At 46.3% G+C, this 12,973-nt stretch overlaps 2 protein-coding genes across 2 annotated transcripts; both read right to left on the bottom strand.

Moving 5' to 3' along the window:
* Window positions 1-1,952: 1,952 nt before the first annotated feature.
* Window positions 1,953-3,428, bottom strand: N7525_001026 (camp independent regulatory protein; the record flags this gene model as incomplete). Its single annotated transcript, XM_002558341.2, has 1 exon — window positions 1,953-3,428. One exon carries the CDS (start codon window positions 3,426-3,428, stop codon window positions 1,953-1,955), a length of 1,476 nt encoding a protein of 491 aa, XP_002558387.2.
* Window positions 3,429-10,683: 7,255 nt separating this feature from the next.
* N7525_001025 (asparagine--tRNA ligase SLM5) lies at window positions 10,684-12,432 on the bottom strand (the record flags this gene model as incomplete). The annotated part of the gene is made up of 3 exons (XM_002558343.2): window positions 10,684-11,901; window positions 11,968-12,088; window positions 12,167-12,432. 3 exons carry the CDS (start codon window positions 12,430-12,432, stop codon window positions 10,684-10,686), a joined length of 1,605 nt encoding a protein of 534 aa, XP_002558389.1.
* Between the last annotated feature and the right edge of the window lie 541 nt (window positions 12,433-12,973).

Below are 12,973 nucleotides of genomic sequence, written 5' to 3'. Positions count from 1 at the left end.
AGTGCCCAAAAAATCATACCCAGACTTATCCCGTTTGACTCGGTCTCTGTTTCGGAATGAACACCTAGGGCGTAGTGACCGTCATTCCCGGTGCATATACCGCTTATAGTGGACATCCCAGAGTCGTATAAATCCAGACGGTGCCATTCTCAACTAAAAGAATCAGCTTACGTTTGGAAACCGCAGTTGAACCAGAATCGTGGAACAGATCCCACGTATCCACGAAGTAAACATCAAGAGACTTCTAGAACCAGACATATCATGGATGCTGATCCGATACTCGTTGGTCCAGAACGAATAAGTAAGATCGCCAGAGAATAAAGTAAACGGAGCAGAGCACTCATTTACTCAGTAGGTCTTCCTTCCATGTTAGTCCAGTTCGATGGTGACGCGAAGGACTGGAGTGATAGACCAATGGATCATGCAGACAATTCACTAGTTGATCAACGGAGATCGTCACAGACGCACCAGTCAAAGTCAAACCCACCCTTTATTTCAGATTGAGAAAGACTACACAACGTGCGCTAGGGGACTCCTTTCAGCGTTGATCTGCCATAACCTTCAGGTTTGGCGTAACCATCACTTACAATAGACTCAGAGAATAGGTCCTGTCAGCCAAACTTCCAAGCAAAAGAAGGCAGAATTGAGTTTTGGGCTTCTGCAAACTCTTTCGAAGGATTAGCGCCATCGAAATGACAGATCAGAACTTCGTATTTCTCTGTGCCAAGGTAGTCATCTGCGAAATAGGATTCGGCAAAGCTGTCTTTGCATGACATCTGGACCAATATGCAAATACCCGGCCTGAGTAAAACTCTGAAAAGCTCGTAACGATTCCATCCCGGATGTTTTGAGGCCAATATCACAGCTCGCAATGTCGAACTAATGGATAATGAAATTTCGTCGAAGATCGGCAAGTGCCCTGCTCCCCCAAAGAGCATTCGAGGGTTGGTTCAGGTCGCCAACTAAGAGAGTATGACGAGGTGGGTTTCTCTACTCTTGCATCAGTTGGTCTAACGATTCGAAATAAGGAGCTGCATGATCCGCGAAGCGGGACAGACATCCATTCATAGTATTGACAGAGGGTCAGAAATGCCGGAAAACTATCAGTCACCATCATACCTCGCTTTTCTTCGCTTTGGTGGGGACACTTTGATCAACGGAATACAATGGTGACATGAATCGGCAATAGAACCATTATTGTTCTTGAAACTCGAGGGAGATGGGGCCCTAAGTACTAGCCCTGGAGAATGGAAATTTGAGGAATGGTCAGCTCATTTGGACCTCAAAAGAGGCTAAAGTCTCATAGCTTCAGTCGACATTGTCAAGGTTGATTATCATTCATGTCTGCCTGCAAGAAAATCCAACATGCAGAACAGAACTCTGCTACCTATATGGGGGGAAAGCTCGTAACGTGAAAGCAAAGAGTACCAACGACGGATTTCCAAGCCGAGGTGTCTACGATGTCTTTTTCCTACACAGTTATGCATTTTAAGTATACGAAAGAGCACAATGCAAGTCTTATAGATGGAGAGAAACAAGTCAATTTACAAGACACAAGTAGCCCCTTTAGAAATAAAAGCCGTATCCCAACCGTGTAGACCGATCCCAATGCATAATATGAAAAGGTTCCATTGAACCTGTAGCCATGACCCGATCACATATGAAAAACAAGAATTCGAATGGCCCCGACCCATGCAAGATGCTAATAGTGACAAATACAAAGATAAAACAAAAAGGATATCACTGAAACAGCAACAGGAACAAGACTCACCCCAGAGGAAGCCGCAGTGAGTAAAGAAACATAGACACGAAGACAAAGTGTGAGGTGAAGCTGGGCATCAACCATGTGAAATGGGTTCGGGTTTGTGATTTCTTTTTTTTTTTCTTTTCTTTTCCTCTTTCTGTTTTCATCGACAAAGTGGATGCATCAGATAACCACTTAATCGAACGCTTCATGCAATGAAGGCGCGATCCAGCTGGCGCAGTGCCCTCGTGTCCTCGCCTCCGAATCTGATCTTCTCGTTAGGGATATCCCGTGGACCCTCAGCGAAAGAGGACGCGGCGGGGGTTCCGTTCGAGCTCGCGGCGGGGCCACCGGGAGAGGCAGTCGATGAGGAAAGAGGGGCCAGGCCTGCACCGTTCATTAATGAGCCAATTCCAGGAACTGCATTTCCAGCGCTCGCGGGATCGGAAGACTTTGGTGATGCGGCGATGGGGTTAAGAGAGGGCAGCGCGGCGGGATGCTCCTGCTTCGCCAGATGAGGGCTGTGCGCGTGGCCATTTGGCTGCGCCAGGGACTGGACTGGCACGCGCGGTGATGCCATGCGAGGGTCAACTAAAGGATGCCCGTAGACAGGCGGGGTGCGTTGCTCGTGGGCATGGGCCTGTGCCTGAGCTTGAGCTTGAGCCTGAGCTTGAGCTTGAGCCTGAGCTTGAGCGTGAGCGTGAGCATGGGCGTGGGCTTGAGCATGGTCGTGTATTGAGCGCGGTGACCGGTTCATGTAGCTTGGCTGTTGTGACGGTGGTCCAGCTGGAGGCAATGTTGATTCATTGTGAGGTGGTCGATCATACGGGCTTGTCATCCCGTGTGGAGGGGGTGGTAGTCCACCGCCATGTTGATGAGGTGGAGGCTGATGATGTGGCGGGCCATGATGAGGATGTCCATTGGCACCTACCGGGGGCAGATAAGAAGGACCAGGGCCGTATTGAACCGAGACAGTCGGTGGTGTGGCTAGAGGGGTGGGCGGCCAAGCATAGGCAGGTGGATATGGCTGTGTATGAGTGACGCGCGGGTATGCGCCGAGAGGATGGGGAGTTATGGGGTACGCAGCGCCTTGCATAGGTCCACGGGTAACGACAGGGAGGTTTTGCTGATCGTTGACTGTTGACTCGGGATAGAGGCCTTTCTGGGGGCGAACATGGCGTAGCGCAGGATCCGTAGTTGGTTGTTGTAAGTTGGCGGCCGAAGGGTGAGATCGTGAATAGTAGCTAATGAGATGCAGATGTTGACCGTTGGAGGTTGTGATACTGAAAGACTGCTTCATCAAGCCATCTGGTTTGTAACGGTACCCATCTGGTCCCTCATCTGTTCCATCCGCACGATCATCGTCACTGCCCCGACTCTCAGGCGTTTTACCTCCTCGGGACGCAGAACCCTGAGAGACGCTACCACCTCCACGCTTGCCTTCCATTTCACGATACGTCAAAAAGCTACCAGACACACGGCTGGCGCTCCATGACTTCCCATCGGTCCATCGCCGCATACCCGCTTCTCGCTCATCCCATACAAAGACCGAACCGGAACGGATTGATTGTCTCTCTTTCTCTGATAATCGTCTTTGCACGCGAGGTAAAAGGCCGATACGGCAAGCCTCAAAAAGAATAATAGCGTCCGCAGGTGTGCGAACGTGCCCGTAATACGTCTCCATCCAAGCTCTTGAGTCAACCCAACCCGGTTGATTAGGTCTGATTGCCAGGTTGAAGGATAGAAGGAATTTTTTTCTTAAAGGAGTACGAAAGGTGTCTGAAGAGGGAGTTAGATCTAAGGGAAAAGAAAAGAGGCGCAAGTGGAGAGGAAGAAAATAGGGTTCAGGTCCAAATATAAAAGGAACCAGGATCCGAGTCAGTATGGGGTAGCCTGTAGGCGTGGGTTGGTAAAAGGCCGAGCTTTTACGTCACCCAAGACGGTTAGGCCGGCCTTTTTTTTTTTTTTTTTTTTCCTTTTTTTTTCTTTTTTGACTGATTCAAGACTTTGTCCCAAAATGGAAGAGGAAAAGAGAACTGCAGAGATTGATGTGGGCCAAGTGGGGTGAAGGTGTAAGGATGCCGAATAGACAAGGGAGAGAGAGAGCCAAGGCTGAAAAGACACAAAGAGACAGATAGCGGGGGACCTACTTTATGACTCCACAAGGTTTATGAAGGAATGGCTTAGCTGTTCCTGTCTCGGGAACTTTTTTGAAATAAAAGAGAGAGAAAGAGAGAAAGCTGGAAGAATAAGAGGGGAAAAAAAGAAAAGAGGGAAAGGTAAAAAGAAGAGGGAAAGATCTTTCAATTAAATCCAAAAAGCTTTATAAGAAACAATGAAGAAATCATAAAAAGAAGGTTAAATAAGGGAAGCGGAGAGAAGAAGAGCGGGCCAAGCGATCCAAGCGAAAAGATCGAACGGAACTTGTTAAACGCCGAGCTTCCAAGAATGAGAGAATTATTAATTTTATTATTTACTTTATCTTATTACCCAGGTTCGGTAATACACAGAATAATGAATCTCTTTGGAACCCACTCGAACTATTTATGCATGGGAACCTTGGAAAAGGAGATGAGTCGACATGGGGCTGAAAGTGGCACGGCTATGGGTACAAAGGCTTCAATATTGTGTAGCCTAGGTAATTTATGTGTAAATATGCCCAAAAAATAAATAAATCATATAATCACGTCATTGATCCATGGATACCTAGGTATTTCATGTGAGCCTACCCAAATCCTATATGGAATTTAGATTTCAATTCTCCTGTTACGGGGGGTGAAACAGTTTTCCGGATTGGCTAGTTAATTCCATGTTGGAACTCTTGGCTCGGCTTTACGGGGTTTGAAAAACCTTGGAAAGCACTAAGGTTAATTTGGCCCCTTCCAAAGCCCCATTCCTGTGATAGATTAAACTAAAAGGATGGAATAAAGGATGGAATAAAGGATCAGCATTAATAATAGATAGAGTATAATCTACTCTGTATGGTAATAATGTGTAAACAAAAATCATTAGCAGGAAAAATAAAAATAAAATAAAAGGCGTACATAAAATGGTCTGTGTCAGAAAAGTGGCGCTCTGGTCGCAAAAAAAGGGTTAGTGCGGAACTCTTAAGCTTAATCCAACACGAGGAGGCCGGCGCTGAACTTTATGCTCGCTTAGAGACACCCCTCCACTTTGGTTTATTTTTATTCTTGGCAAAAGGGGGGAAAACTTCAATTCTATATTGTATTTTGTAGTAAAATCTTGGGGTTATCCTTCAGGCATCGTCCACGACGTAGTCAAACACACATATTACCTTTCGGACATCCAATCGGACTTCGTACTGAAAGCCTCCCGAGTTCACTCCCAATGGTTGCCATTCTTAGATAAGAATGTCCCTACCAAGGAAAAGAAACAAACCCACTTAACTATCGGGATTTAGCACTCAATGCGACCGAGGATCCCCCATTGATTAATAATAGCCCAAACAGGGTTTGGGCGGTTCTGTCCGATGTTTATCCAGCACCCTATCCCTTGGCGGGCAAGTCTCATACGAGTCACATCCAAACAAGGTTGATCTTAGCGAATCTGGCCCGGAGCATTTTTAACTTATATCCGATATCCGATATCCCATAGGTTAAAATAATAAAAAGAAGCCACTGTGGCCACAGCCTCGTGACTCGTACTCGTATTAGGTCCAGTGACACAGTGTTTTGATTTTTACCGCACTGAACAATAAAGCTTGACAAGGTCCTAGCCCAGATCAAAGCAATGATGCAATTAAAAGAATACATGAACCAAAGAATGCAATGTACATACATACTCCATACGGGGTATTGTGGATCAGACAAGAAATCACTTGGTTTCAACGGGACTGAAACCCAGTATGTACGTACATTGTTTGCGCGCGTAAAATGATGCACGGCAAGAGCTAAATAGGAAGCCACGTAACAGGATCGCCATGCGCAAGCATAGGGCGGGTTACCGTCAGCTATACTCCATCTTGGGCTATGTATTCGTTGGAAGGGCGCTGTTTCGCATCTGACTTATATCGCTCGTATTTGAGAATAACAATAAATAATAGCTGCGAAACTGACATGATTCGTCAAGCTATCAAAATAACAAGCGGTCGGCCAGAACATGATTCGATGAATCATGTCCGCTGACACCTTGACTCAGCGATAAGGTTAGCTGGTCCGAGTCTGCGCTCCGTGCCGTTCATGTTCACCATGCAGTTAGCCTTGTATCTAATTAGCCCTGCAGGTGGATAGGGCCTCACCTTCTAGATCCAATAGCGGACCCCCGTACATCGCATGAGGCGTGAAAGGTAACAGAAACATTCGGAAATGCCTCCCATATTGATATTTGCAGAAATACTCCCCATTTCTTCCTAGCCATCTATGGACATCTGACCTTTGTGCTATAACTTTATTCTGCTTCAATATGTCACGCACAGGCCAAATAATGCAAGCCAGTGGAAGCGTATCGCCAACGAAGTCCCCCGTTGCACAAGGATCACTCTAATATGGTTTGGGGGAGCTGGTTAGGCTTGGCAGCTGATTTTCTCCTTGGCTCAGCCCTGATTCTGATTTGGAATTTGCAAGCCTGGGGGGCCCATGTGTTTATTTCAAGAAAAGAGCATGGCACGAGCCGATGGTGTCAGCGTACTTCACACATACATTGTATCGCCTGCATTACATGTCTCACATGGCGCCGTCCTGTGTGACTAGAACATCACCGTCGTGACCCGGTTTTCCATCTTCCAGGTCTATGGAGTGTGCAAGGTCGCACTGCTTCCTTGCTCTAGGTTCGATGGAATAAGAAATAAGGCTTGGGTGACCAGGGTATGGAAGATATAGTGTAGTGCGTATGATTTAACATGCAATCTAGAAGGATTAGCGGGCTAATACTCCGTACAGTTATGCTGTGTTCTTGTACTGCCACAGGCAAAATTGTTCAACGGTTAATGATAGGCTACTGGGCAGTAATCGAGGTTAACTAGCAGGGCCCAAGTTTCAATCAGACCGGCGCAGCTGATCATTATAATGTCCAAAAAGGAAGCCGGTATCGTTACATTTTAATCTTAATATTGGCCCTACCTTGGTCTTCTTCTAATCAACATGATAAGGGCGAGCAACAAGAGCACAGATCCCCACATGTATTCCCTTTCCAAAAGCATCTAAGCTTGTATAAAGTACAGTCGCTTCAATATTAGCGTAGAAGCTCAGGCCCCGACCGAGTTTTTAATTCAGGAGATCGCCTGAATCCACCATTACCAACTGTAATCCCGCAAGTCTTGCTATATTAGGATAGTGCGGTATCTATCATTTGCCCCGGGCGGAAAATCATCTCCAGCTTATTAGTACATGTATAATCGTCCCCTCATTTACCCACGTCTAAGGTATAGTAACACCAATGCCCTGATTCGGAAATTTCTAATCAAAGAGATATACCCGTGTACTTACCTCTAATATAGAAAAACAATATCGTGAATTTCGTATTCTCTTAAGGCCTGTCCGATCCGATTACCCGAAGACTCCTTTTTTGGAGTGGGTCCAGCTCCACATCTCGCTAACTATATCTCACCTACTGATAGAGTACCCTTGCGGAATAAACCGACTGTTTCGCCGACCGTGGGTTGTGTGGGCCTTTTGCAACTGTATTCGTTAACTGCTAATCTATTATTAATGGCCTCGGGCTACCTTCGGCTTGTTGGTATAGCTGAGGTGTAACTCCGCTACACAGCATTTGCTTTCAAGAATAATCTCCGATCGATGATCCGACACGGGCGGCCTAACGTTATAAACGAGAGCCCCAAGCCAGCCAAGATATTTGAGTTTGATTCCTCCAGTCATAGACCAGAGCAACCGAATATAAGCCAGCTTACATCAAAGAACCCATAACAGAATGGAAAATGACATGCGATTAATGCTTTTTGTATTGCCATGCATTCATTGCAACCCTGGAATTAAAGGTTGCCAAGAATTAATTTTGTGAAACGTCACACGAGCTTATCTCCACTAGCATAATTAAGGTATCCATTGTCTAGATGAATAGGGAATGTGCTGGAATGGCTAAAAGGCTTGGAATTACTTTTCTTTTTTACCTTTTATTTTACTTTTTTATTTTTTCACTTACAGTATTATGGTTATGGAGTAGTTTCTTCTCACTTTCTTTTCACTTTCTTCTCATTTTATTCTGGTCCAATGTTTGTATGTAATATTGACTTTTTTACTAACATATTTAACACATCATACTCCATAGCGGTCCAAGAAAAGGCAGTGCACCGACAAATGCTGGTGCCTACCCAAAAATGGCAAGAAACAACCCAGGTAATCTTGGGGCCAAGACTTTATGAATGCCAAGATGGTGCCAACTTTGAGTGGTTAAAGTTCTGGCTGTCTGGAGTGGGGGGCAATGTCATCGAAGTCTAAAATCCAGTTTTCCCCTTGCGAACCATGGAAACTTTGGCTGCAGGTTTATGGTTAACGTTTATTCCGTACCTTTATTTTACTTAACTTTACTTTACTTTACCTAGGCATTTCCAAGGTTCGGTTTTTGCTTTGACCCCATATTACATAAACCATGTGGCGGAATGCATTATTTTTCTCGGGGAGTTTCTGGAGCCGAATACGAAGATTGATGTGTTTGAACTATATAATATTGTCTTAGTCTTGGAAGGTGTAACCTTAACATCCTAGGTAGTAATCATCCTGGATTATCAATTATGGATCAATTACTCCGTACTCCGTACCCTACCCGTGCATACTAAAATAGTTGGATATTCCTGCGTGACGATTATGATTGCAAATCACATTAGGCTATCTGCAATGTGATACGTCAGACAGGGATGCCCTGTTGCATGACTCGTACAACACGCACTGCCCGAACTTCTTTTTGCTTATGCTTAACCCTGGTAAGGTTGGGGGCCCTTGGCCTGCTGATCCTGGCCCCCTTATTGGCAAGGAAGTAGTGCTCACTTTGTCCAAAGTCAAATATATTAATTCAAGGCTGTGTGCTTCCTTCGAAGTTTCAATGAGGCTGTACTCATCTTTCCCATACAGTTCTAATCTGATGTTGATTTTTTTCTTTATATTAACCATATATATAATCATTGCCTATTACAATAATAACCTTTAAGGACAAGTAGCAATACAAGGTCTATAAAATCTAAACCGAAACTAGAATGCTCGGCGTAAATAAGCGAGGTCCGAAATAAGGTAACTCATACTCCAAGTCCACTCGGCGAACCACGTTTTCTCCTAATCAGGTACGCCGAGATTTCAATCGTCCTTGAATTCCATTGCCGTTGACCACAGCCGCCTCGCTGTCCTGTTTCCGAATTAGGGTACCGATGTATCTACTTTTCCAGCAATCATGATCGACCTACGTACTGCCCCAAGGGCTAGTGCCACCGACGCCCCATTTTTTTACATTTGGTCTGTGGGACGCCTCGTTTCCAGACTATAGTGCTTGGCTTTGCTTGGGGTCCGGACCTCCGGTGCATAAAATCAGGGATAAGATCTGCCGTACGGAGTACATGTCTTCCGTATACGGGTTGAGTTATACGCCAATATGCTACCCCAGCCATGTTGTACTGTTGTATGTTTGCATGTACAAAAACGACCGGTCTACTCCATACAATATAGAGCTACTCTTATCGTGAAACGATCGTCTACGCCTGGCGCTCTGCTAATGCAGCAAGATCTGTGCCTTAATTTTATTACTTCGGTCGCCAAGTTAAATCCGAGCACCCATTCCTTTCGTCCGTGCGGTGGTGCTTGCTAACGCGGTATAATTTTTGCCCTCCAGTTCCTCTATTCTAACTCCTGGTTCCTTTCGACGCTCAGCCCTGTCTTCGGACACAGATATCCAAAGTACGGAGTGTGGAGTAAGCATACGTAAATCCAACCCTGCGTTCAGACCGGTGTCATCATCTTTTGATATCATATAGTGAGGTCCGATCCCATGTCTGGTATGAAGGCACTGGTGCCGGAAGTAGCATTTTCTCTCTAACTCCGTCGCATTCCTTCAGAATTTTAGCGTTGCGCTTTGTTCTGGCTTCTTCGGCTAACTCTCCACGATCATTACTTGGCTGATTCGTGGAACAGGGGCCAAATCCAATAACGGAAAAGGATTAGCTAGTTCGACCCAGTCACCGTCTTCTTTTTCGGCCAATTATCCGATCATTTGTTTTGAGCTCTGCGAGATCATAATTTGAAATTAGCGTATCGGACTAACAAACAAGATAGGCAAAGTGGGTAAATCAATAAGCTCTATATATCCGTAGCCTCTCATAATCCGACAGTCTACGGAGACCTCCGTAGTCCATATGAAGATGAGAATGGTGAGAATTTAGTCGCGAGTCATTTTCCTTTTTTTTGCTGCCTTGCTCTGCTAGTAATAGAGTACAGTACATAAGGCGCCCATGTAGTACATATTTTTATCAAAGGTTGCTTTGGGGCCTAATAATTGTGTGATGCTAAAAAAGAATAATACAACATACAAACCTTGTTAGCTGAGCCGGTCACTACCGGTGAGTGCTTACAAGCATACCTCCATACAAGCTCTCTTTCTTTTTTAGCTTCAGATGGTAAGAGACGTGTATTTCCACTAGTCGAATTTGGGGACATAGTGCCGGGGAGGCTCCGTTATACGGATGTCTGCGGATAACTCGCTCCTGTCTTTGTCCTATTCGGGAATCAATCGGCGACTTTATTCCTAGCTTGTTGAGAGTATAGTATAACTCTCCGTTTGATACGGAGTACAGAGTTCACTACTTCGGGTGCTTATTGTCAATGGAGCAAATCCAGCCCCAGTTATGAGTTACACAGTAGATCGATCAGCTACTGTCGCTTTAGGTTGGGTCGTTTTCAAATCTCTCTATTCAAATATTTATTTTCATGCATATTATATTACAGATATATCATACACTGGCCAAGTGATACCTCTGATAAGCATCAGCAATCAGCGCGACCGAAGTACCGCGGGAAGGATACGATATCTCGAACGCTGGAGACACCAGTCAAATATCCCAGGAACCGGTCGAATCCGAGCCCAAAGCCTCCATGGGGAGCAGAGCCCCAGCGTCGGAGGTCAGCGTACCATTGGAGGTGGCTCAGGTCCTCGTCGGGGGTGAGATGGGGATATAGCGATTCGCCTGAAGCTGGATCACCAGATTCGGGAATCTGTCGGGGCTTGATCAGGCCGTGCTCGCGCATGTTCTGAATGAGATTGAGCAGGCGATGCTCGCGCAGGGAGCCCCCAGCGACTTCGCTGACTTCAGGGAGGAGCAGGTCGAAACATGCCACTGTCTCCCCAGGCGTGTTGCTGCCGTCGGCGGTCTGTGAAGGGGCCATGTAGAACGGCTTGACGGATTTAGGGTAGTCCGTCACGAAGACGGGACATCCTTGATGGAGCACCTCGACAATATACTTTTCATGCTCAAGTTGTAGACCTCCGTTCCATGTCGGGGAATGCTCAAATGATGCTCCGTCTTCGGTGACAGCACGCTGGAGCATCTCCACTGCTTGGGTATATGTGATGCGGTGCCACTTTGGCCCATCCATTAGATCGGTCCATCTTTTTCGTAGAGATCCCGACTCCTCGCTAGCTTCCTGGCCTGGCTCGCCAGACCGCTTTGCCGACAAGATCTCTTGGCCCACAGGAGTATTATATAGACGACGCGTCAGATCGCGTAGCAGATGTTCGACTAAGTCAGTAAGCGAGTCAAGATCGGACATGAAATTGACCTCGGCTTCTAGCATGTAGAACTCGCTGAGGTGGCGTGGTGTATCGCTCTTCTCTGCCCGGAACACTGGTGTCAATGTCCAGACGTTGCCCAGCTCTGCCGCATACGCTTCAAGGTGAAGCTGCGACGATACTGTGAGGTATTTTGGCGCTCGGAAGAAATGCTCGTTCTCGGTGGTGGGTGTTGCAGCACCGCGCGGTGTCAGTGTAAAAGTTTCACCTGCGCCTTCGCAATCTGAGGACGTTATAAGAGGAGGCTGAACTTGTGTGAAAGCTCCGTCAGGATGAGAGTGGAAGACATTGCCAAGTTGGAACATGCACTCGGATCGGAAGCGCGAAAGAAGAGAATTGAAGGGTGTTCGAATGCGAAGGTGTGGGATCTGACGCAGGAAGTCGGGGCTGTGGTACTTCTTCTGGATCGGAAACGTCTGCAGCCATAGGTATGGTGGTTAGTCTGAGGTTTGCGACAGCTGGGGAAAAGGTCTTGGACTTACCTCCGCGTCCGATGCGCCTACAACCTTAACATCGCTTGTTTGGAGCTCATGAGTTTGCTCTTTGCCCGGTGGGCAAGCCTTCCATATGCCCGATATTTCAATCGCAGTTCCAGTTGACAGACTAGAGGAAAAGCGTTCGAGTTAGTCTTCATGGACAAGCAGGTCAAGGACCACACAACTCGCGCGCGGTCGAACATACTCTGCTGCTTGCGCGGGCTTCAGAATTGCCTGCAATGGCTCCACGGTCGAGCCATCTGATATTTCTGCGAACGCAAATCGTTTCTGTTTCCGTACAGAGCGAATGAACCCATTCACTTTGACTTCTTGGTCCTCGAAACTGCAGACCCCACCGTTCTTGCTAGCTTGGAGGATTTGCGCGCATCGCACGATAGAGGGGCGGGTATTAATTGAGCTATGGGTAAGTCTGCCCACAGATGTGGTGAAGGTCCGCCGCCATATCTGCATTGCTGGAGATGCTGTGGGTTGGATGATCGGGGAGTTCGGAGATTGCGGCCAGGAAACTTATCGGCGTTGATGTCGGTCCGATTAGCATTCTCAGCATTTACTACCTACAGGTATGTACATTATTAGAGAACATCGACAAGGTTGTATTTATAGCACTAAACGTTGTGTTGGCGGCAGTTTCTATTTTTTATTTTTGGGAATCGAATTTGTATCCCGGGGGCCTGGGCAGTTATATGATTACATAGCTGCGACAATTTATATATAACGGGCCAATCTATTTGTACATCTTCTTTTGACGAAGACATACGTAAAAAAAGAAAAGGAAGGTTCAGTTAAAAGGTGGATATTCCATATTCCAACTCCTTGTGCGATACATAGTATATTGAAGGTTCGAGACATCCATGCATGTGGATAATTGGCCTAGCAAGTCATTACAGCAAAAAGTAAGATTTCAAAATTACCGAGAGCAACTAACGCTGAAAGACTTCCGGTCAAGCTAAACTGTGTAGCCGAAGGAATGGCTGGGTCGCTATATGACCCG

The sequence above is a fragment of the Penicillium rubens genome (genome assembly GCF_028828025.1).
Source record: "Penicillium rubens strain IBT 27055 chromosome Unknown utg000001l_segment0_segment0, whole genome shotgun sequence".
NCBI lineage: Eukaryota > Fungi > Ascomycota > Eurotiomycetes > Eurotiales > Aspergillaceae > Penicillium > Penicillium rubens.
Note: the sequence above shows the minus strand (reverse complement) of the source record. Positions and strands in the feature narration are given on the sequence as shown.